The 23,948-nt window shown below is 36.8% G+C and overlaps 2 protein-coding genes across 2 annotated transcripts; both read left to right on the forward strand.

The window, feature by feature from the left end:
* Positions 1-9,905: 9,905 nt before the first annotated feature.
* Positions 9,906-13,064, forward strand: hoxc13a (homeobox C13a; the record flags this gene model as incomplete). The annotated part of the gene is made up of 2 exons (XM_079239434.1): positions 9,906-10,569; positions 12,808-13,064. 2 exons carry the CDS (start codon positions 9,906-9,908, stop codon positions 13,062-13,064), a joined length of 921 nt encoding a protein of 306 aa, XP_079095560.1.
* A 7,818-nt stretch (positions 13,065-20,882) lies between these two features.
* On the forward strand, positions 20,883-22,865 carry hoxc12a (homeobox C12a; the record flags this gene model as incomplete). The annotated part of the gene is given in 3 exon segments (XM_079238429.1): positions 20,883-20,908; positions 20,910-21,514; positions 22,627-22,865. Coding segments are annotated over 3 exon segments (870 nt in total).
* Positions 22,866-23,948: the final 1,083 nt, after the last annotated feature.

A 23,948-nucleotide genomic window follows, 5' to 3' on the forward strand; every position in this document is an offset into this window, starting at 1 on the left:
GCCACCTCAATTATTAATTATGCAGTTGAATACCAAAAACATTAAAATTCTCATGCGCTGACGTACTTAGTTATGAAGTATACGTCAGGATCCAAAGTTCTTTTTTTTCTTTTTAAATAGTTGGCTTTTATATGACAAAAAAAAAAATCCCACGCAGGAAAAAAGCGAGAATGTGGTTTTTCCACTCCCCTCTACATAGGCTTAATAAAAGAATAGCGGTTTCTTGCCTTTGGTTTGAAGGCCTATTTGTTCTTTAAAGACATATTTACGTCGACAAAGATGCTTAGATTTCTCTTTTTTGGAAAAAACAAATTAAATCAAACATACAACTGTCATCTGTGACAAAATATCTTAGAACGACGTGGCTTTATTAATTTGTTTATTTCTAATTTATTTATGCTTTCAAAGAATAACTTTTCCCCAAGTTTGCGGTAAAGCGAGTTTTTTTCTTTCTTTTTTTTTTTTTTTTTTTAATAAATTGGCAGGCATAATACTATCCATAGTTCCCACCAGGATAGTCAATTGATCAAATATGTTGTCTCATCTGTTGTTTGTCATAGAAACATATTATAGAGACTAACATTTAGAGATAACATATTTATTTATTGGGATTGGAATTAGATATTCAATCTTGGTGTATGTAAGGGGAAGTAGCCTATGCACTCTAGCCAGATAGTTACGCAACTTAATCAAAATTTTGTCTTCATCAGTAAGCATTGATATTAACTGCCCATAGCCGACTCCTTCAGTATTTCATTTTAGTTTTTAGTTTAGGGGCAGTTCCACAAATAAACTGTTCTTCAAAACAGAGGTTATGCTTTGCATTAGTACACGTTTAGCCAAACTTCTTCCTGAATACTGCATTTCTTTTACAAATATGCTATTTTTAAAAGTGCAAACTTATTCTGTTTTCATTTACGAGGAGAGGTGAGTGATGTCTTCTGCACAGCTCTGTCTGAGCAGGGAGACTTTGAACTTGAACTTCGCATTCCTCATCTTTATAATGTGTACAACACACTGAGAGAAATGAAGCAACACTGATTTGTGTCCATGCCTGGATTAATTAGTCTAATTGACGTATCGATCCATTTACATCCATTTAGGCCATGCACAGAGTGCTCAAAAGTAATCGCGGACCGGATGAAGGATGAAATATATGAGTGTGTATCACAGACATTCCGCGATCTTATTTTGCTGCCATCTCACTTTATTTGGGGCTGATTGGTCTTTATTTTTCTTTTGTTTTGAACTAAAGTTGTTGTCTGGTAGAAGTTTTAAATTATTAAAAAAAATACACACACACTTATAGAGAAGTCGTATTCATATGCTGAACATCACCTCTATGGTCCTTTACGTTTAAACAGTCGACAAAAACATTAAAACGTCAAGAACCTGTCTCTTTTCATAATTTCAAATACTAAAAGACATGAAAACACTATCCTGTCATTTCTTTTAATTTAATTTTATATTGGCAATATCTTGTTTTTATGTTGTCTATGTTTGTTGAAAATATACTTTGTAATTGTAATTACCTAGTGTAATTACCTCGTGTAGTGCTTTTCATCGCCCTTGATAAAGAGATATGATCTCGATGGGACTTTCTTTGTTAAAGATTGAAAAGTAAGTAAGTAAGCAAATGAAAGTAAGTGAATAAAAAAACAAACAAACAAACAAAGAAATGAGCCTGACAAAAAACAAAAGCAAACAAAAATGCCAAACAAACATTCAAACATACATACATACATAGATATATCTATCTATATATATATATATATATATATATATATATATATATATATATATATATATATATATATATATATATATATATATATATATATGTGTGTGTGTGTGTGTGTGTGTGTGTGTGTGTGTGTGTGCGTATAAAATATGTATAAAATAGATATACACATTAATATGTGTTTGTAGGGTTAGTGTGGGCAGTATCAATATATGTCCAATTACTCAATGTTATTGCAAACAGAATTCCATGCTCTCTGTAATTGGAAGAAAGTTTTGTGTTTTTTGTTAGAATTCTATCATTCATAGGGGAATCAGATCCACAGAATCAGCACAAAGATAATCAGCAAAAAGCATAATTTGCTTTTTTTCTTCATTAGTACACCCTGTGTCAATTGCTAAAAACAAACAAACAAAAAACTAAGTAATGACAAACATGTGAATGTTTTCACTCAAAAATCTGTTGTCCTGTGTTCCACTTTAACTATCTAACATGTTTGTTTAGCCATTAGCTGGTTAATCCTTAGTCATGACCTATTACGAATTTCTCACATGAAAGAATAAATTAAGTGAGTGATGTGTTGCTGTCAGTTTCATTCCAATGCGTCTGCTTTTCCAAATGCATGATGGTTATTTTTACGAATACCAAGCTTGTTGTGCTCGGAGCCGTGTGCTGTCAGTGCTTCGTTCTGCTGCAGTATACTGCCTTGCATGTTTTTTACATAAAATATTCATAAAGATGCTGGATTATAGTAGGCTAGGTGCCTTTGTTTAGTAGTTGTGAATCACTTCTTGTATTCCAGTTAAAAATTCCCATGATCAAAAAGAGTCATTCAACAAAATCAGGAGGCGACATAATTTCCCAAACCAAAGTTTTCCCCAAACCAACAGATTGGATATTTGGCTCCTCATACATTCACATGTTTCATTCTGGATGAGGAAGTTGTCCTTAAAATCGCATGCAGTATATTTCAAATTTGGTGGATGGTAAAAGGTTTATAAATAAACCGTATGTCGGTTGCATTTGGAAGTCTTATTTATATATATATTTTTTTTCCAGAAAATTTACTTTCAATTAAATAAGTAAACGGGAACCCATTAGTTTTGGTTTCATAGAGGAAGTAAACGATTGTAAGAAATCATATTCAAAGAGGACATACCATTACAACCGATTTAAACGAGTTAACATTCAAAGAGAGTAAGGTGTGTGTGTGTGTGTGTGGGGGGGGGGGGGGGGGTCAATTTAGTTTATGAGATTACAACAAAATAATTTCTTTGAGATGGATCTTCATTCATCAGCTTCATCAACTTCAGCTTCATCTTCACAATACAGCGTATAACTATTCAGGAAATTGGGGAAATGTTTTAATTCATGTTTTTTCCTCCAACACCTTCGACTTCTTACGCGCCTTATTAAAACAGTAGGAAGCAAAGTTTCTCATGAACTGACAATCCAGGACGTCCTAATCTCTAAAACATTCACTGCGAGTCTTCGGAACTGTGTCGGCATTCTGACACATTTTTAATACACATATGTACACTTTGAAGCCTGCATGTCACAGGCTCTAATGTATCATCATGCTCTCAAGTGACGTAGAAATTGGTCTATAACACCAGCTTCAAGATTTATGAAAATACCCTTAGAGATTATTTTGGTTATAGCTTACCACCCTCTGTAATACCAATGTGGTTAAAACAAAGTAATCCTAAAAAAAACATTAAGTTCTCATTGTGTATTTGACAATAACATTTAAATGAAACATTTTAAAGCTTCATACACAAATTTAGGATAGAAAAGGATAACAAACTGACATACATCAACATATCTTTAAATAATAGTCATGATAAATAACAATAAAAGAAAAAGTTCAAGACATTAAAATGTACCCATGGAATTGAAGGAATTAAATTGTTGGAATATAAACACACATACAGTGAGAAATAAAAGTTTGAAAGGCTTTATTCTTTCAGAGAAGAAATTAGATGATTAATGATGAGCGTGTGTGTCTTTTGTTTTGCTGTCTGGGCGGATGGAGCGACCGCCTCTCTTAACTTGAACTTGGACTTCCGACTACACGTCAAATGGATTTATTTTGTCTCTTTTCTCCGTGCCCCATCCTGCTTGTGGATTAAGGCAGAAAAAATTAAAATGAGCACTGAACCCTAACTGGAGACCTATTTTAACAATGCTAAACCAGTCATTTGTGCGTATTGTAGGAAAAAGATTAATGTTATTTAACACACGGGGGTGGTTTAACCACCTAAATTTAAAGTATGATTTGAGTCGATAAAGTCATGATATCGTAATATAGATAAGAAATAACTATTGTTTTTTTTTTTTAAGTATGAAGTACAACATCCAGACATTTCATGAAAATTATTTGGAGTAGAAAATACTTGGTGCCAATGCATGATTCACTGAGAGCTGTTTCCCCAATTTGATTCATCTTTGGATGTTAAATATGTTGTGAGTAAAGACGCAGTCTGTCAGCATTTAGTGCAAAACATCTCACAGGCGAATGAAATTAACCCTTTCAGACCTTTATATCTATTTTTGCATTATATAGCCCCTGATTAAACTTGTGCGAAATTCTACAAATGGTTGCGGCTCAAATGCTCATAAGAAACCGGTGTTATCTTACCGCTAATTTAAATGCTGTTCTCGGCATTAAAATGTTTTTGTTTATTTATTCTTTTCAGAAAATGTGAAATTGAATAGTTCGAACTCTCGGGTGAATGACATGCAGAATAGTCATCCTAAATAGCCTACTTTCAACTTTGGTGAAACATGTAGGCTAGTTTGCATTGTTGGAGGAATCACTTAGGCTTATATCTTGATTACAAAATGATACGTACACCAAATAAAAAGACTGCAAAGCCAGTGTTGTATTTAGCAACCCCCCTGGTCTGACTGAAGCGGTTGCCTCTCCGCCTGCTTTATTTTGTGGTTCGTCCACAACTGTCCTCTCATAGTCTGCCTAAGGCAGAGATAAACGAGTCAAATCTTAAGTGTATTATGCTTGAACTGTAGATAGATAAGCTTCATCTTTGCGTTTGCAGTTGTCCAATTGGATTACAATTCCACAATACGGAATGACATCGATTAAATAGATTTCCAAAGTGACTAGAAACCACTGATCAACAAGAATATCCGATTTTTAGGGGCACCCAGTTGTGTAATTGTAAATCTGTCCATACTATGGGTCTCATATTGATAGTATTGATCATTTCACATTTAAACGGATGTTGGTTGGTAAAGTGAACCAAAAGGAGTTATTGTCACCACATGTGGCCTAAACTCAATACTTATGTGTCAACTATGCAATGTATATCGTTTCATGAATTCTTAAAGTAGTCTATTAGCTTTGTTTGGCAAACACATCTGAAATTAATCTTGCAGAGGTGCAGGATATTTATTCACTTGTCTTTTGTTATATTGGTATTTTTTCAAGCTTCTTTTGGCGCGTTTCTTTGATTCCAGGTCGATTATTTTGTGTCCCGGTGTGGAACCATCGGAGACCAGGAATGCGACCAGGTTTGTGGATCTTAAGACAAATAAAGCGAATTCTAGCAATCCATTTACGCAAGTAAACTATTGTCTTAAATGTGTTTTCTGCATATTGTATTGCAAACTTCTGTTTGTCAGTGCACTGCCCGTGTATTTTACACTAGATTTATTTCTTCCAAAAATCACATGCCCCTCTTTTTCCTCTAACTGCTGGCATACAAGATCGCCAGAGTTGGCTTTTACAATCATGCATTTCTGATCGTAAATGAAATTCAGACAGCACGAAAAAGCAGCAGATTGAGATGCTGTTATTGTAGGAATGTTCTCGTGACAAGAAACTGCTCTGCTCTCCTGCCTGCTGAATACCAGCCCGCCCTCTTCTGCAAGTATATATACACACACACACACACAAAACACACGCACGCACACACGAACATACACGAACATCCACCCACGTAAACGCACAGAGGTTAATTGAATTGCACAAATGAAGTATTTCAAATATTTTAGCCTTGTTGAAAAGTAAGGAAGAGTAACCATGCTCCATTAATTGTATTGAACAGTTTATGCTTAATTGAGTACCAGTCTAAGAAAAGTGCACAACTGCGCTTGCAGCTCAAACACGCAACTTCAAAGTGAGCATTACTAATGATGTTTAGGTTTACTATTATATATGAAGCCCGGCCACATTGTGTTCTCTTTATTCACTGGTTACAGACACTTGGGTTCACAGGTTTTCTTGCTCATGTAGAGAAATATCAGAGAATGAACAACAAGACTAAGTGTTTACACGTGTTAGTTTGGTTATTTTGGCAAGCACGCATCAACGTCCACAGATAATGTATAAGTCGCTAGACTTTATGGATTAAAAAAGACAAAAAGCTTTGTATGATCAAAGTCTAAAGCTTACGGGGACCTCGTAACTATAACCCCAACCTGATTTCAGCATGACGGAGACTCTACCTGCAAGATAGCAACAAATCTTCAAATCGATTCACGTCCTCTTTAGAGTGTTTTATGCCTGTGGATTTGCACTTCCATTGCCGTTGTGGTTACGTTTAAGAATATCACATCTGATTTTATAGTTGAAAAAAAGTTTAGCTACCAGAGCAATTCATGTGAAGGCTTCAATAATTTTGCCAATAATTTGAATAATAAGTTTGAATTATATTTTTCCTTTTCCTGAGATCTAACTTGCCGATGCAATTGCACCTGAATGTGGGCACCTTACACGTTTGATTGCTTTGCCATGATTATTGGAATGAGATATTTCAGACAAGAACCAATGGGATCATACCTTAAACTGAAACATTGTGATTCACAATGAAGAAGTGCAAACGTCAAATGCTTAAAAGGCATTTTCTTCTTGCTTATAATTTGTCAGTCATGTGCTTACATGCAGCAGCAGTACGCTATGGAGAGCTTAGGGCGCAGGTACGCAACATTTGTATGAGAATGGATGCTTTCCCCTCCCCCACAAAAGTCTACATTAGGCAGGAACTCTCTTCGTCTGACAGGGCCTGTCTGGAAGGACATGGTGTCTGGTTGTCATTTAACACATCATGGCTTCTTGTCAAGATAGACCTGATTGTTTTCATTAGAACTTTACAAAATAAGATCAAGTAAAAACTCCTGAATCTTAAACTTATTGGTTGTTTTGCGTCTAAAAACATGAAACAATAATAAAAAGTCTATTTGAAAAATTTACACTTTTTGCACCAAATTTCCAAAGTGACTGTAAGTAGCGCAGAATACTTCAGTCACTCTTAAAACGCACATGACTCCGATCAAATTAATATTATTTTAATACTGTGAGAATTCCTTTCCTATTTTACGCAGCAGTGTAATTTCTTAAATTTCCGCAGTTTGGTCAGCTAGGCAAAAGCCTAACCCAAAGGACTATTGTGGGGGGTTTTCCTGCCCTCCAGTTATTTACTTGGAAATGTGAGTTTTAGTAATTCGATTAATATCTGCTGAATAAAAAGGTCAAAACTTAGATAATGGATTCAGTTGTAGTTTACTCTTATGATACTTCACAGATGTAGTGCTCACTAAGTTTAAATAGGGTAGAAAGCAGTCTGCCGACCTGTCATATCAGCTGGTGCATATCTATACCCTATGTCCCAAATACGTGGGGATTTTGCGTAATATCCTAATGTATAATATCTCTCCAGTGCGACGTTTTATGCAACATATCTAAAGGCTGTGTACTAAAAAAAAAAATCATTAAAAGATAACATTTGCATTTTTATGTGCCAGAACTTATTCTCCGCTCCATCCACTGTTTTTGACATGCAAAGCTTATTTGCTTATTTATTTATTTCTGTTGTGAAAATGCACAAAGGTTTTAATTTGAGGAATGAGAAAAATAGCTCTTTCAGTCCATACGACGGTGTAGCCACTGTATTACTTGCGGTGAAGTATGAAAAGAATAAAAGATTCATTACAACTTTTTGTTCCTTATATATAATGATGAAAACATTCGTGTTTTCTATATCGGTCAGAGGCAAAACACAAAATGGTTCAATATGTAAAATATAGTCAGTATTACAGACAGCAGACCTATATTTTGATCAAATCCATACATCTACAACAACATCTATAACACTTTACTCGCTCCAACCTTTTCGCCAGTTTGGCAAACGCAATTACCCGTGTCTCTCATTAAGCCTAAATTTTAAATAGTTTTAATCAAACACACATTTCAGTCATGCTGAACATGGGTTGATTGAAACCAAACGACACCAAACTATTAATAATCATGTGACCGTCCTAAACAGGAAATAGTCCACCTATTTCTAAAACGTTTCTGCTAAAGTAGGGAGCTTCTTTTTTGCAAAGAAAAAAAAAACGTTATCATTGTCATTAGATTATTTTTATTTAATAAAAATCCATTTATTTCTCTAGAACTCTTCCCTTTTTTCACTGAGAAAATATTTTAGAATGAGGGTCTCTAAATAAAAGCTCATTTTCATGTATACTCTAGTGTGAAGTTCATTCTTGTCTGTCTAGACTCTCATTACGACCCTGTTTGTCTGCGTTTTTTTTTACCTTGACCTTGGACTTCCGTGCAGCTGCCGTTTGGATGAGCCCGAAGTTGTAATTTCCTTGAGACAAAAGAACCTCTGCCTAAGCAGAGATGGGTGTCCTGCTTCCTTACTGCTGTTTGCGAATACAAAATTGTGGCCTGATGAATCCTAAAGCAAATCAGAAGTGCAAAAATGTCCATACACACCCTTTCCAGGCAGCTTGTAGCCTGCTTTATGCGTGACTCACAGGACAGGCATCACAAAATGGTTACATTGTGGACACATTGCGCGCCTATCCCATCGATAATATACTTCAAAGTTGGAAATCCAGTCAGTTTTTAAATATTCAGCTTTTTAGTATGGGTTAAATGCTAAATGGCCGAATTTCTTTCAGTTATAGGGAATACAAACGAGGTCAAGCTAAAAGATATTTGAGATTTTGATAGAAGCTGTAACTGGTCTCTGTGTAAGTAATACAGGATATGTTTTAGGGGATACAGGTCTACATTTCTTGCATGTGTTCTAATTAAATGAGGTGTGTCTTCTGCACACATTTGAGCTCTAAGCGGTCCCTTGTTCTTGTTTTCGCCCTGAAGCGTAAGCATCCACTTGCGTGGTATGAATGAATGACCCAGTGAAACAGAAAAATCACATGAATTCATTTAATGCTAATTTCAATAGTCATTTCAATGCCGAACAGAAATAAATATCTTGGCCTGAACCGTGGCTTCGGAAGAAACATGTCTTTGCCCAAACAATGTAGTAAAGTGCTTTTATTTAAATAAAGATGGTAGGCATTTCTCGTATATTACACATGACTTAGCTGTATCTCCAGTTACCTCATACACTAAATTACTTTTATAATGTTTGACTCGAAATAGCTTTCATCTCATTCTGGTTGCGGTATAAGAGGAGCGACAACACTGCACGTTCAACTTTATTTCCAAAAAAAACTATTTTGCATCCCATTCACAAAACAAACACGTAAAAGCACAACATGACAAAATGACTGTTAAAACCAAATGATGTTAAAATATTCCAGTTTTTCTAAGTTCCCCGTTGCCACATTAGCACATTAAACTGAAAAAGTGTTTTTAGTTGAAAAGATATAATTATATATATATATATATATATATATATATATATATATATATATATATATATATATATATATATATATATATACATATTTATATATATATATATATATTTAAGAATTTGTGTGTGGCAATTTTATATTTTTCATTTAGCATATTTGTATGGATCTGCTATATTATCTGGCAGTTCGCGCAGTCGGCTAAATTTCACAGGTTGTTTTCTTGCCTCACTCCTTCTCGTAGCCAAACTCCCCTTTAAGGGTGTGGGTCTATCTGCTGTAAGCCAATGATACGAACTGGTGCTCTGCAGGGAAAAGCGGTGACATGTGAGGCAGTGAGTCTTTAAAGGGCTGCTCTGCCCCTGCTCGCAAGCCCAATCTCGTAGGACTTGTTAGTGTATCACGTGCCAGATTCTTAATGAAGTGGACACACAGGGTCTGGTGTGCGCATGCGCTTGGTGTAAAATGTAGTTGGAAATGAGGTGTCCGTCTTGGAGTAGTCGACTTTTAAAAAGCATCGGCAGCCCGTGATATGACGACTTCGCTGGTTCTGCATCCACGCTGGGCGGACACCTTGATGTACGTTTATGAAAAAAGCCCGAATGAAAACAACCAGAATAAAAGCCAAACAATGGAGGGACTGAGCGGCAATTGCCCTGCGACCCACTGTAGGGACCTGATGTCGCACCCCGCGCTGGGTCGACATTCTGGCACCATACCGACCCACCAGGGCTCTGTCTACTCGGATATTTCCTCTCCGGACACCGGCCGGCAGTGCCCCGCTCCACAAACATCTTCGAGTGCATCTTTGAGTTACGGCTATCCATTTGGAAACCCATATTACGGCTGTAGATTGTCTCACTCGCACAACGTGAACTTGCAGCAGAAGCCTTGCTCGTACCACCCTGCAGAGAAGTATGCCGAGCCCAGCACAGCTCTGCCTACAGAAGAACTCTCTACCAGGGCGAAAGAGTTTGCCTTCTACCCGAGTTTCGCAAGCTCATATCAAGCTGTTCCCGGGTATCTTGACGTGTCGGTTGTACCCAGTATCAGTGCACACCCTGAACCACGACACGACGCCTTGATCCCAATGGAAGGCTACCAGCACTGGGCGCTCTCCAATGGCTGGGATGGGCAGGTGTACTGCTCGAAAGAACAAACGCAGTCAACTCATCTTTGGAAATCACCCTTTCCAGGTATATATTCATAATAATTTTCAATGCATTTTCAGAAAGCAGAAAACCACTTACACACTGGAGAGACTTGTACTCTTTTAAGATGTGTCATCAGAATGAGAGGGTAATTTGAACACGGTCAGATATTTTTACTTTGTTGTTTATAGTTGTTTAGTTAATTATTTTTTGTGTTAAACTTTATACCAGCTCGAGGCTTATAGACTCTACTTTATTGCACGCATCTAATTTCCTAAGAGTAATTTTGTCCAACAATTTAAGACGCTATTCTCTCATTCATAAATTTGCTAAATAAACATTCATATGTTCACATATGATATATTCGGGTTGACACTTAACATGTATTCTTGAAAATTATGTGCTTAAAAAGTTCAAAATCAAAACAATGAGTTCCATGCACTTTTTTTTTTTAATTGAATGGGCCTTTAATAACGTTCAAAGCATTTCTTTTGACAGTCATGAATCTAATTAAGTTACTGTCACATAGAATAGAAAGGAACATCACTGTATTCCTTTGCCCCTTTTATGACAATATAGACTACTGACTATATCCTCCTGTGTATGGATTGCAGTAATAAATCTCTGCGTCCTTTACAAATATCTGGTGATATTATGAAAGACATTCTCCTTATATGGCAATAGAATTTAGACGCTGCAATGTTGTTATACGTGCTTCACAGTCACGTAACAGGTGACAAAATTTATTTGAGTGTTGATTTTGCTTTATCAGACAGAATGCATGTTATCTGAACATAAACACAGATGTCCGAACAGTGTGCACCTTATTGAGATGAGCATACTGCTCCTTACACCCGCATAATTATTTCTTTTCTTTTACAATTCAAATATTATTCATAAAGTACCTTTCATATGTTAAAACATAGCACAAAGGGCTTTACAGGTGTAATTATTTCTAACAGGTGTAACTATTCTTAATTTAAAATGTTTCTTCCTGCCTTTTTTTTTGTGTATTTAAATTATATGGGAGCAAGCCACGCAAGCACGGGCACGCAGTCAAGTAAGCGCGCACACGTGCTCAAACATGCGCGCGCTATCCATGACTTTCAGTGTCTCTTTCGACATGCACACAAACTGACGCCCTCCCACATAAACACATACGGACTACTGATGGAAGATGGACACAGATTCACTACACAAACCAGTAAACACTTGTTCGTATCCCTCCATTAAAAAATAAATTACCAAAAACCCAAAACAAACAAAAAGAGACTAACAAGGATAATAGATAAGGATAATGCGAAAGCACTCTGGCTTAACTTAAGAAAAACTATTATAATTTTATATGATCATGAAGTGCGGAAAAATTAAAAATGCATCTTCTTTGACTGTAAAATTACACGGGGATTAAAAGTAAACACACACACAAAAAAAAAAAAGAAAAAAAAAGAGGGAGAAAAACAACAACAATACATGTCCCACAACTTCTGCTGTTTGTTTGAGTGTATTGCCACACTTGCCCTGTCATGTCTTGGCAAAAGAGTGCAGTCCCACAGTTTAGGTTACCTGGTAAAGTACCCCACGTTTAAAATGTAAAATAGAAGTTAAAGAGAGTCCCTAAAAAGCAAATAGATTATAAAAAAAAACACAAATTATAATAAAAATGTCGAATAAAACATAATGTTGAAAGAGAAATCTATATAAATGACTATCTTTTTACTTGAACAGTTGTTAGGTTACACGTTTTTCTAAATTGATGTCAGTTCTCAGTTATTGGCAGTCTAGAATCAACGTGTTTTGTTTTTTAAAAAAAATTGATTTATGTATTTTACATCACACTATCTGACGTAAGCCATTGGGCACACATTTTGAGTCTAAGTACTTTCAAATTTTGTATGTAAATTTAGGATACCATAGGTCATGATTGCTCCGCTGGTTTGTAAACAATCTGTAAGCGGGTTAAGTAAAGTTTAAAGGAAAACAATAATTACGATTCAATACCAAACAGCAAAGTGTCTGAACTGATAAACTGATAACTATTGCTATTTAGCCTACTCAAAAAGAGATGGCCTAATGCATAAGACGCCATACATGTCAGGTGTAGCACACCTGAACACCCCCTACTCCAACACATGCAAAGCACACATAAAAAATTATTATAGCTTTTGAATGGAATAACTGTTTCCAGGTTTGAGTCAAGTCAGACTCGAGGTATAAACAGCTTAATCGTTGCGCCCGCACACAACCTAACAGGTTTTTTGGTTTGTCTTGTTCTTCTCCCAGACGTTGTGCCATTGCAGCCCGAGGTCAGCAGTTATCGTCGCGGACGTAAAAAGCGTGTCCCTTACACCAAGATTCAGCTGAAGGAACTGGAGAAGGAATACGCAGCCAGCAAGTTCATCACCAAAGACAAGAGAAGGCGCATCTCGGCCGCCACCAATCTTTCAGAGCGTCAAGTTACCATCTGGTTCCAGAACCGTCGGGTCAAGGAGAAGAAATTCGTCAGTAAATCAAAGAACAATCATATGCACACCACTTGATAAGATAAGAGACATCATTGAAACTGCAACTCGTACCTTCCAAAACAACATGCCATATATTTACCTCTTACATTGAAAATTTTGTTTGACGAACATTTTGGCCGGGGTTGTCTGGTAATTTAAGTTCCATCATCAACTCCATCGACCATGCCAACAATTCCCATTTCTCAGTTTAGAGATAATGCTCTAAAAACTGTGAAACTATAGAAAAACACTTCACGTTTGTTTTATAGGAATGTACATATATAAATATATAATATTTAAAACAATATCTGTATTTCAAAGACAAGTATTGCGTGTTTTTTCTGATTTTTTTTTTCCAAGCCAAATCTTAAAATGACATTTCTATGACTTGCAACGAGCAGATCAAATCAGAGGAAATTATTATTATTTTAAAAAGAGGATTGGCATATGGACAAGAAGTGTTGTGAAGTGGTGAGGTGAAACTTCAACCATAAGATTGCAGACATCATCCACGTCAACAGACGGAGAAGACCTTCGGCAGAAAGAATGTTTAAAAAAGAAAATTTCTTCTGAATAAAAAAAAAGTTTCTCCTTGTGGGATGTGTTCTGTTAAGCCTGGGGTAATTAAAGGCCTCTATGTTGTTAATCTGTACAGTGCAATGCCTTCATTATTTAATTCATATTAACTAGTATGACGGAACTGTAAACTGGAATATCACAAATCTGTATGTTTTCCTTTGTCAGTGAAGGACTCTGTCATGCAACTGGAATGATTGTAAACCATTAAAGTCAGTGAGTATTACATATGAATGCACAATCGTTTGTTTTGACTTTGTCACTGTAACATTGGAGCTTGTCACACGCCTTGTAAGAAGCCTGTAATTTCTACTTTGGTGCAGTATGTGAGCTGTATTGTGGTGTTTAATTACGTACTGGTAACGTGTTTCATAAATAAATGGTCATTATGAGAATGCCCCAATTCTGAAGTCAATCAACCACCCCACAGTATTTGCTTTTTGGGGGTAACTTTACAGGAAATGTATTTGCTGCCTTTTTATCTTATCGTTTTGGGATCCAGGCGCACTCAGTTAGTGAGAAGACGCATTTTGCCAACCTTGACATGTGCAAAGACATGCGCAAATAACTAAAATATGTTCCGTAATTTTTCATTTAGAATTGTTAAATTTGCAGGCTCTGATACTTAATTATGGGTCCATCTAGAAATATTTGTCTCGGGTTAAAGAACGTTCCTTACGACGTTCAAGTTAGCTCCATCCAAGTTAAGTAGCTGCAGTTAGAAGTGCTATTTGCTTGGTGTCAATACATTGAGCAAAATCTAGAAACCAATAGGTAAATGCAGCTATTTAACCATCAATTGGTACAGAAACGTTGACTTATTTTCGAGATTAATTGTTTTCTCTTTTTAAGACTCCATAGATGCCTATGTCTTTTTGTTGGTATGTATATATATATATATATATATATATATATATATATATATATATATATATATATATATATATATATATATATACATACACATATATGTATGTATATATGTGTATCTGTGTGTATGTGTGTGTGTGTGTGTGTGTGTGTGTGTGTGTGTGTGTGTGTGTGTGTGTGTCTATGTGTGTGTGTATAATGGAAAGATAATGCAATACAAACTTGAGGACTTCAATACAGGTAGCATTGTTCGCCTGCGATGTTTGTGGTCTGTGCAAGGTAGACTGAATTAAAAAAACAGCTTGCGTTAGATTTGCAGTTCGTAACTTCTCAGAGTCTTCAGTGTCACACATATTCGGACCTTTGCTACTCTGATGGAACAGGTGAGTTGTACTATGAATTCGAAGATGCATGTGTCTTTACCAGTGAGCTAGTTTTGTTTTCTCCCAAAAATAATGACTCCAACCCTATTGTACACAATGTGTGAAAATGTATTTTATACTATTTTAATACGCTTTGTAACATGGATGCATCTCGATTATGTATAATTAACTTACACGTTTTATATTAAGCTATATTTTCGGGAGTTGACTTATTTATTTAGCCTATTTGTTTATTTATTTATTTAGTCGTTCCTAAATTATTCACGATTAGTAGCCTTCTGAAAACGTCAAGCCACATAAGTAACGTTGAATGTGAGTGGATGGAAACAATTTGCAAACCGGGATGTGGCAGTCAAGAAAAAAGGATAACAGTTGGTTTGTTTAAAACTCCCTTTGACATTTATAGTTTCTATTTAGAATAAACTTCGAGGCGGATTTGTCTTCATGTCAAATGAACATCAAAAGGTAAAAAGGTTTCTAGTCCAGCTCTTGAACAGATCAGGCTTGAACATAAGTCCGGACAGATATGGTTGAATTTCTAGTTTTATTAAAATCTTCTACATAATGCACTTTGGTGACTGACTTTTTCCCCTGCTTCGTCAGATTTCTTGAGATTGTTAAGAACTAGAGCCATTAGACGTCAGGGTGTTCTTTGTTTGGTTCCTGGATTTTCAGTCCATGTGGAAACTTCTGGGTCTCCCAATTTACCCTTGACCATGACTATGCAGTCACTTTGACCTTGACATCACGGCAGATTGTGAATAATAAATAGGGGGCTGGACACCAATGCTAGCGGTTTGTTTGTAGGCAAACAAGGTGTTATTTCCCTGTCTAGACAGCCAGGCTTAATGACATGCCATAAATTCATAAAAAGGGGAAGTGTAGCGATATCCTCTGACCCGCGTTTCTGACCATCTCTCAGAACTTTGAATTAACATTTGGTTTTTTTGTCCTTTCTTTTCTCCCCCCCCCCCCTTTTTTTTTTCTTTTTTCTTTTTTTTTAAATATAGAAATGCTTTGAAAGTTCTCGTTCTGCCCCACGCCACTCGAACTACCAATAGTTTCAAGCACCCTTCACGAGGTGTGTGTTATTGACCACGACGGACAGGTATGACTTTTGACGTCCTATATCAACATCACTAAGTCGCCGCTAGCAGCCCTTCAGTCAAGACAGCAAGAGGAAAAATTAATACGACTTCGCCTGCAATAGAACAATTAAAGGTATGGTAGTTTTTCTTCTATGTGGCGGTAGGCCTACGTGGAATTTGCTTTCTGGCTTGATTATAAATCAGAATGGGGGCGTGGACAGTCAAAGCTAACTTGCCGTAAAGGCCTGATATGATAGACAATATTCAGTGTAAACTCGTTCTTTGTCCAAAATAATAAAGTAAAAACAAAAAAAGGCAACAAACTAAAAGTATAATTTACATTTGAACTTTTGCTATTGTACAGTATTATATTGGGTGTTTAAAATTTCGTGTATTTAATGTCTGTTTGGTTATTTTCCCAACATAAAGCAAACCAAAAAAAAAAAGGTGTAATAATATTTGGACAATATTTTTGAACACCAGCATATTTCAAATTAATGTTTTTGGCTTGGTAATGACAGGTACATGTTATGTGTTGTCATTTAATTGTAGCTTAATATAAATCAGCACATTTTAAAATACTCAAATAAACAAATGATGGGAAGGCGAAGGTTCATACGAAAAATATTCACGCTAAATCAACAGGTCACCTAAAATACTTCCTGAAAGTTGAGATAATGTTTCACATTTGATCGTATCACCCATTAAACAGCATGCGCCCTTGATTAACATGTACATGCCGAAAAATGTAAGTCATTCATTACCATACGAAATCAGACAGCATCATTTAATATTTTAAAAAATATTACATTAACCTTTCACCCTTATCCGGAACGGATTTTACATTGAAACAAGAAATGTCTTAAAGTGAGTTTTTGTTTAGCTGTGTATAGAAGAGCTAAAGAAGCAAGTCTCATCCAGAACGCGACACGAGAAAGGTGGCTGATAACCTCTGGTGGTGACCAAAGGAAAATATCAGGAAGTGCTTAAACGAAGACTAATTCATGAATTACATTCTTCAGCAAGCTTGATTTAAAAAAAAAAAAAAAAAAAAAAGATTTAGTGTTGCTCTAATTTTAGCATAGTATTATATCCAACTGTGTTTATTAATATTTATGAAATATTACACTTTCAATGTTTTGATCAAAACTTTTTTTTTTAATTTTTTTTTTATTACTTTTGAAGTTGAAATATTAGCCTATAGCGCCAGGCGGACGTCACCACAAAAATCTCAGATATCTTATTTAGGATATTTGTTATATAATTGTTGTTTACCTTTTTTTCTATCAGTGCAACGATTGGTTAGTAATAGGAATATTATTAGCTTCGTTTAGATATTTATCAAGCAGAAAGAGTATCTGTCACATGCCAGCTATTTGAACAAACAAAAAAGCATATCAATTTCGATGTTTCAATTTAATAATGTTAATAATGTTCTTTAGATAGTACAATTAGTACCGCATTCAACACATTTAACAGCTTTCACATTTGAAAAACCAGGCTGTTTTTAATCGCCGAGGAAAATATGTAGGTCTAGCAGATTGAAAGTTTTGCTACAAACATTTTGCTTTGGTTGAGAGAGACGTTTTGGTGAATCAACATTGTGCAATGAATATCTTGATTAATCATTCCATCTACACATTCCTCAACTCTCTCTCTCTCTCTCTCACACACACACACACACACACACACACACACACACTCACACACACCTACAGATCCATACACACCCACACATGCGAGCGCCCCCCCCCCCCCATTTCCACAAACACACACACACACACACACACACACACACACACGCATAATCACAAATGTAAATGGCTTAGTCAAAGTTATAATGTAATTATATGAATAAATGGAATAATTTCTTAACTGTAGATTTAACACAGATTATTGCACCACTTCTTTCGTACTGACGGTCAAGTTCAAATGTTTGTATCTACAAGATAAAAGAAAAGGCTTTATTATTGGCTAAATGATACCTTACCTATTAAATATTTATATTTCTACATATTCGAATTGAATTGTTCTGAAAGTTTGTGCGATTAATTTTTCTTATAGAAAATCTCATTTGATGATATTCACAGACGGTCAACTCTTTTCTAAGTTATAGAGTGCTTCATGGTTACACAGAGTGAATATTTTGTTTATATAATCAAACCTGGTAAAACTATGTGTTGGTTCTTTAAACTAAAACGTTACCACAGTTTTGGAGTCTTTGGGTTTCACTTCGTGGTTTGTTTTCCTGGAATTAAGTTTTGCAGAGGTTACACAAGACTATAACGGTGGCAACCTGCCTGCAGAGACTCAAAGACAGAGAAGAAGAAAAGGCCTTTGTTTAGACTATTGCCCTGTCTGGACAGCACAGTCGATTCTGGTCGGCTAATTTCAATATCGAGGAGACAATGTACTAGACAGTGACCTTGACAGTGCTCGGTTTGCCAAGTTATTTTTATTTTGCTTTTCAAATACAAATGGTCTTTTTACTATTGCTGAATATCTGATGGTCAGATATGACATCACAACTGAACACAGGATGCCTTGAAGAGAGGAACAGTTGTTTGAAATCCGGATCTGTTGCAGCATGCGGATAGGAAGCGTGGAGAGACGAGGCAAGGAGACGAAGCACTTGGCCTCTTTCTGTAAGGTAAATTGGCGACTTAAGCCTGCAAATTGCTTACTGGACGATCGCCGAGGTCATATTGTTGTGAACACAGTTTTTTCTTTTATAATTGTGAAAACACGAGTAGCCAAAGGGTTTCAGGAATACACGTAAATGTTTGTTTTAAGAGCGAAACCTTACATATTATATTGGACTGATGTGTTGCATTGCAAGACTCACTAACTAGATGAAAATATGTGCAGTGATAGGACACGCAGTAAGTCCAAAAGAGTGAAACACAAGTGGATCCCTGTCAGCTTCTCCAGTTAAAACATTTGATATTTTTCTTTCTATTTAAGGCTACATCAAGGCTCAGTGCCTTTGGGTTAGATAAGATACATCGTCACAAGTGACAGACACAACTATCAAATATCGGCTGACTTGCAAATCGCTCCCAAACAAGTGTTTACATGAATGCTAATGTTCTCACATAACACTTCATAGGCAGATTTTGTGGCATGCAAGTAGCACATTCACTACGCATGTGCAAGTATCTGGAACCAGGCGCATTTGTCAATCTTTATATGTTTTACTAGTATCAATTGATGACACCAGTTTTTATGTTATCTTTTGAACCTTTATCACTTCCGAGTGACACAATAAGGAGACAGATTTTCTTTAGTCGACAAAATTGGGTTTCTGCACATTTTCAAAACTTGTCTGCACACATTATTTTGATAAGTACTAATATTTACTATAATTGTTTTCTGTTGCAGTCTAAAATGCTTGTATATACTTGCAGTCTAAAATGCTTGTATTTACTTATTTTACTTAAATTAATATAATTTGTAATACGTTTTAGAGTATATGAGTTCAACATCAAGTTCAAGCCTTCGTGACTCTGCATCGTGAACTTGAATGGTTAGACGATGACGTACGTCCATGAATGGTAATATTCAATTTTGTTCATTCTTATACAATCTGATATTTATGAGTTAAACTTCTTCCTGACTTAAGTTTCTCTCAGATTTTTCACCATTTGATTCCATTCAAATGGGGAATCACCATTGCAGGGTTATTGTGACTTTGTAATGGAAAAGTAAACTTGACTAAACTGCTGACGCATTTACAGAATATACAGTATATTGATGATGTTTTTTTTTGTTTTTTTTTTTAATTATTCAAAATGAGTGTGTTGATTTACAAAGAAATCCAAAAGCCACGTGAGTCAGGACAATACGTCAGAACAGGTTGTGTTGCACCTTCATGACTAAATAAAACATTGGAAATGGTTAGACCGGAGTCCTGTGCACAATTTTTATCCAGAGATAATACGTTTGCTGTTTACTTTATTGGTTTTTTGGTAGTTTATTATTATTATTATTATTATTATTATTATTATTATTATTATTATTATTAGTAGTAGTAGTAGTAGTAGTAGTAGTAGTAGTAGTAGTAGTAATAGTAGTAGTAATAGCCCGTTTTTGCCAGCAAAGACAGCGCTTTTAATATCGGAAGATGGTTTTCATTGCATATCGCATATTTGTTCAGTGTCTTAAGAGCTGCATCTACAAATCAACTAATTAGTAAGATTTAACGTAGAGAGGCTGTCGGCTGATTGAATCAGTTAAGTGCCCTCTGATATCTTGTAAAATTCATATAAAAGAATTGTGAGAGGTATAACTATCCCACCAGAGTTTGGCTGCGAACTTTTATTGGAGGTATCTGTTAAAGTTGCTCATGTGAGGTGTACTAGAGAATATTGTATGAAATATACCCTCTTAAAGTAACCTTGTAGAATATCGTCTTCTTTTACAGAGCCAGTGGCTTCAACCTGCTGACCCTGTTACTGTAAATATGAGTGGAGTGCAGCAATGAGCATCAGTCTTTTCTTAAAACACGCTTGTAAATTGGGACATCACGGCTTTACATGGTCAACCATCAACCATAATTTGCTAGAAAACAAGGAATCTTATGTACCCTCGCTTTTAAGAAAATAATTTTTCAAAAGCTATACTATTTAAAAAAAACTTTTGCCAGCTTATAAAGATGTTAAACGAGGCCGTGGACAGTTCCATGAGTGTAAAAGGAGAAGTAGCCTGGGTTCCTTTTGGACTCAGCAAGACTCAAGAGGAGAAAAACAAGATTCTACATTTTTAATAAAATGTTTATGGTATTTTTAAAAAGCATATAAACCTCTGTAATACAGAAGTTAATGTTTTGTTTTGTCTGAGATAGACCAAGTGGGTGGTACCATGTGTAGCACAAGTTAGCCTGGACACGTGGTTTGAGGAGAGCCAATCAGGTGCAGCTCCAGGTTTAACTATGTTAAATGTCAGATTGCAATAAACTAGAAGCTGTTGGTCAGGCCCGCGGAAATGGGCGAGCATAATCTTCTTAATCCAGGGTTTGTGGGACCTTTGGTAAACATCCACACTGGAGACACATTTTACTTTCCGAATTTTAGAGCCTCAGGGGGACAACTGGCGGGGCTACCGTCTCTCTCCTACCCGAGAAGGGACAATGTTTGCTCCCTCCCGTGGAATCCTTCGGAGCCGTGCAATGGATACTCTCAGTCGTACTTTAGCAGCCCTGTGTCTATTAACCCTTCTTTTAATCGGTCGTGTGAAATTGCCAGACCAGAAGAGGGCAAATGTTATTACAACAACGATAACGGGAACAGAGAGACCTGTTCAGGTGGCAGCAGCCTCAAACGAGAGGATAGGGCGAGAGACACATCATCCCTAACATCTGACCACGGGATGCATGGAATTGGCAGCAGTGCCGCCTTTTCCAAATATGAATATGGGACCGAACAGTTAACGCAAGACCCGCCATCATGTCAGTCAATGGAATCCGACTCTAGTTCGTCTCTGCTTAACGAGGGCAGCAAACCTTCATCCAGCGATACACAGACCCTGGTGTCACCGGGAAGCCATTCAAGCAACATAGCCGCAGGCGGAGGTGGGTGCTATTTTTTCTGTCGCAATCATGGTACAAGCACGCTCAAGTTATTTATAAGCAAGCTGCAGATTGTGTACATTCGTGGTATCAAATCATCATAAGAGCTCGTTATGCTGATGCACAACTGTCTGTTTAGCCTGCAGGGAACGTGCGTGGTTCGCAAACGCCGCTAGGGGTTGCCCTAAAATGCTCTAAGCACCATGTGGCTGCACACAGTTACAGAGAGCCTCGCTAAACTATTTTATTTCCAGCTTTTTTTTTTATTTATTTTTTTTATATTTATTTTTACTAAACATTACGTTTTGTCATTGTATTTCTAAAAGCACGAACAAAAGGCAGTGATTCAGACACGAGTAGCTGATTTTTGGTATGCTGCTGTATTCTGTACACACAAATTAGTGAAGTGATTTAAAGAGGTGAGTGCTTTGGTTGACTGCATCGAGTAGAGAGTTTTCTTTTTAATGAGTCGTAAACAGAATTAATATCTGTCGCTGTGGACTCGAGTCATTTAATATGCTCTGAAACTCGCAAATAAGTAGGGGTATTTGCAGACACAGCTTAATTATCACGTTAATGCTGCTTTAACTGCAACAATAAAACTTCTTGTGACAGAAACCGCGGTATACTGGTGGTCTTGTATAAAAAGTAAACACCTATGGTTAAAAAAAAAAAAGGTCTGTCATACTTATTTAAACATTTGATTTGAGCCCTGGTGTGTCCAGTGGCCAAATTGCTTAGTTCCTTTGTGGATAAATTGAAAACTTCAAGAGACGTCAGTTCACTGAATCAAATATTAAGCAGAGGTGTAAAGGTCAGGAACTTTTGGAAATCATAATAATTTTCTTAGCAGACCAAAGTCTATCGCCGCATTTGTGTTAATAAAGAAATGCTTAGTTAGGCTATTGTAATTTGGCATCTATATGTATTTTTCTGATTGGTTTAGTGCTTCATAAATGTAAAATCAACGTGGCCACAAGACATTTATCCCAATTTGCCACGAACATCAGATTTCGGTAGGTTTACCATAACCTTGGGGGTGACCGCGATTTTTTTTAAACTGTGGTGACTAATCCGCTCTATATGCTCCCTCCTCCTCGTTCCTTCTCCTTCAGGTGCCCCGTGGTACCCGATGCACACTCGGACCAGAAAGAAGCGCAAACCTTATTCCAAACTTCAACTGGCTGAGTTAGAAGGTGAATTCATGCTGAATGAATTCATCACCAGGCAGCGGCGGAGGGAGCTCTCCGATCGTCTGAATCTCAGCGACCAACAAGTCAAGATTTGGTTTCAGAATCGCAGGATGAAGAAGAAGAGACTCATGTTGAGGGAGCAAGCTTTGGCCTACTTTTAGGGATGGAGCAGAAGGTGAATCGATAGGCAGTAAAATCCAAGCCTTCTATGCTTCCCGCGGTGCTTTTTTCAGTGCATGCACTCATTTATCCATATTTTTCTATTGCAGGCTATCATCACATTATTTTTTCTTATTTTTCTTCAAATATGCGGGCTATAAGAGCCCAAACAAGGACCTCTACGTGTCAAAGAGCCCCCATGTTTGGCATTATCGCACAACGAGCTGTGAGAATGTGTTTCTGTGTATGCATACTTTTCTGTTCAATTAAGAAATTAGTATGTCCTAAATGTTGGCCACGAATGAAATGGGTCTGAGTAGGCAATGCTTTATTGGGATGAAATCGAAAGACTGCATGCTTTTAGTTCCCTGTTGAGCCAGGGAAAATAAGGCGGATGCGGGACCACTGCAAAATCTCAGAATAGGCCTGAAACACAAAACAGAAGTCTGTCTTCAAGGCATCTGCGTATTTTTTTCAGAAGTTATGAACTGATACAGAAGATACCGAACACGGTAGCTTAAGCCCACACCCATTATCATTTGGGTAAGAGGAGCATCTCATCTGCACTTTTATGTGCACGTTCACGGTCACGGGCAAAAGATCTTGAAGTCTGGGAGTCTGCATGAGGAGGAAAGGTGGGGTGTGGAGAATGGGGTGTAAGTCTGTTGGGGGGGTAGGGTGTGTGTCTGTGTTTGTGTGTGGGGGGTGGTGTGTGTGCGTGCAATGCAATTTATATCTACAAGCCCACACACAAAGAAAAAAAAGTACTATGACAATAACATTCAAGCTTTTACTTCGTAATTTTTAAAAGAAACATTTATTACATCTCAGCTTGTCTTAAAACAACCACTGAATCCTGCATGGGTTGCATTTCTTTTTTCTTTTTGTGGGATCGCCGTTTGAAAACGGTTTTGAGCTGCTATTAAAACTCCACCTACAGACTGCGCAACTGGGTGGGGTGGGGGGTGGGGGGTCCTATTGTACATTAAAGTCATAAGGGATCTGTAGTGGAACGATACAACTGTTTTAGGTCAGCTCAGTTAAACGAGGAAGCGGCTTGACTTACAGTAGGCGATAGCCTACTA

The sequence above is a fragment of the Telmatherina bonti genome (genome assembly GCF_933228915.1).
Source record: "Telmatherina bonti genome assembly, chromosome: 4".
NCBI classification, from domain to species: Eukaryota; Metazoa; Chordata; class Actinopteri; order Atheriniformes; family Telmatherinidae; genus Telmatherina; species Telmatherina bonti.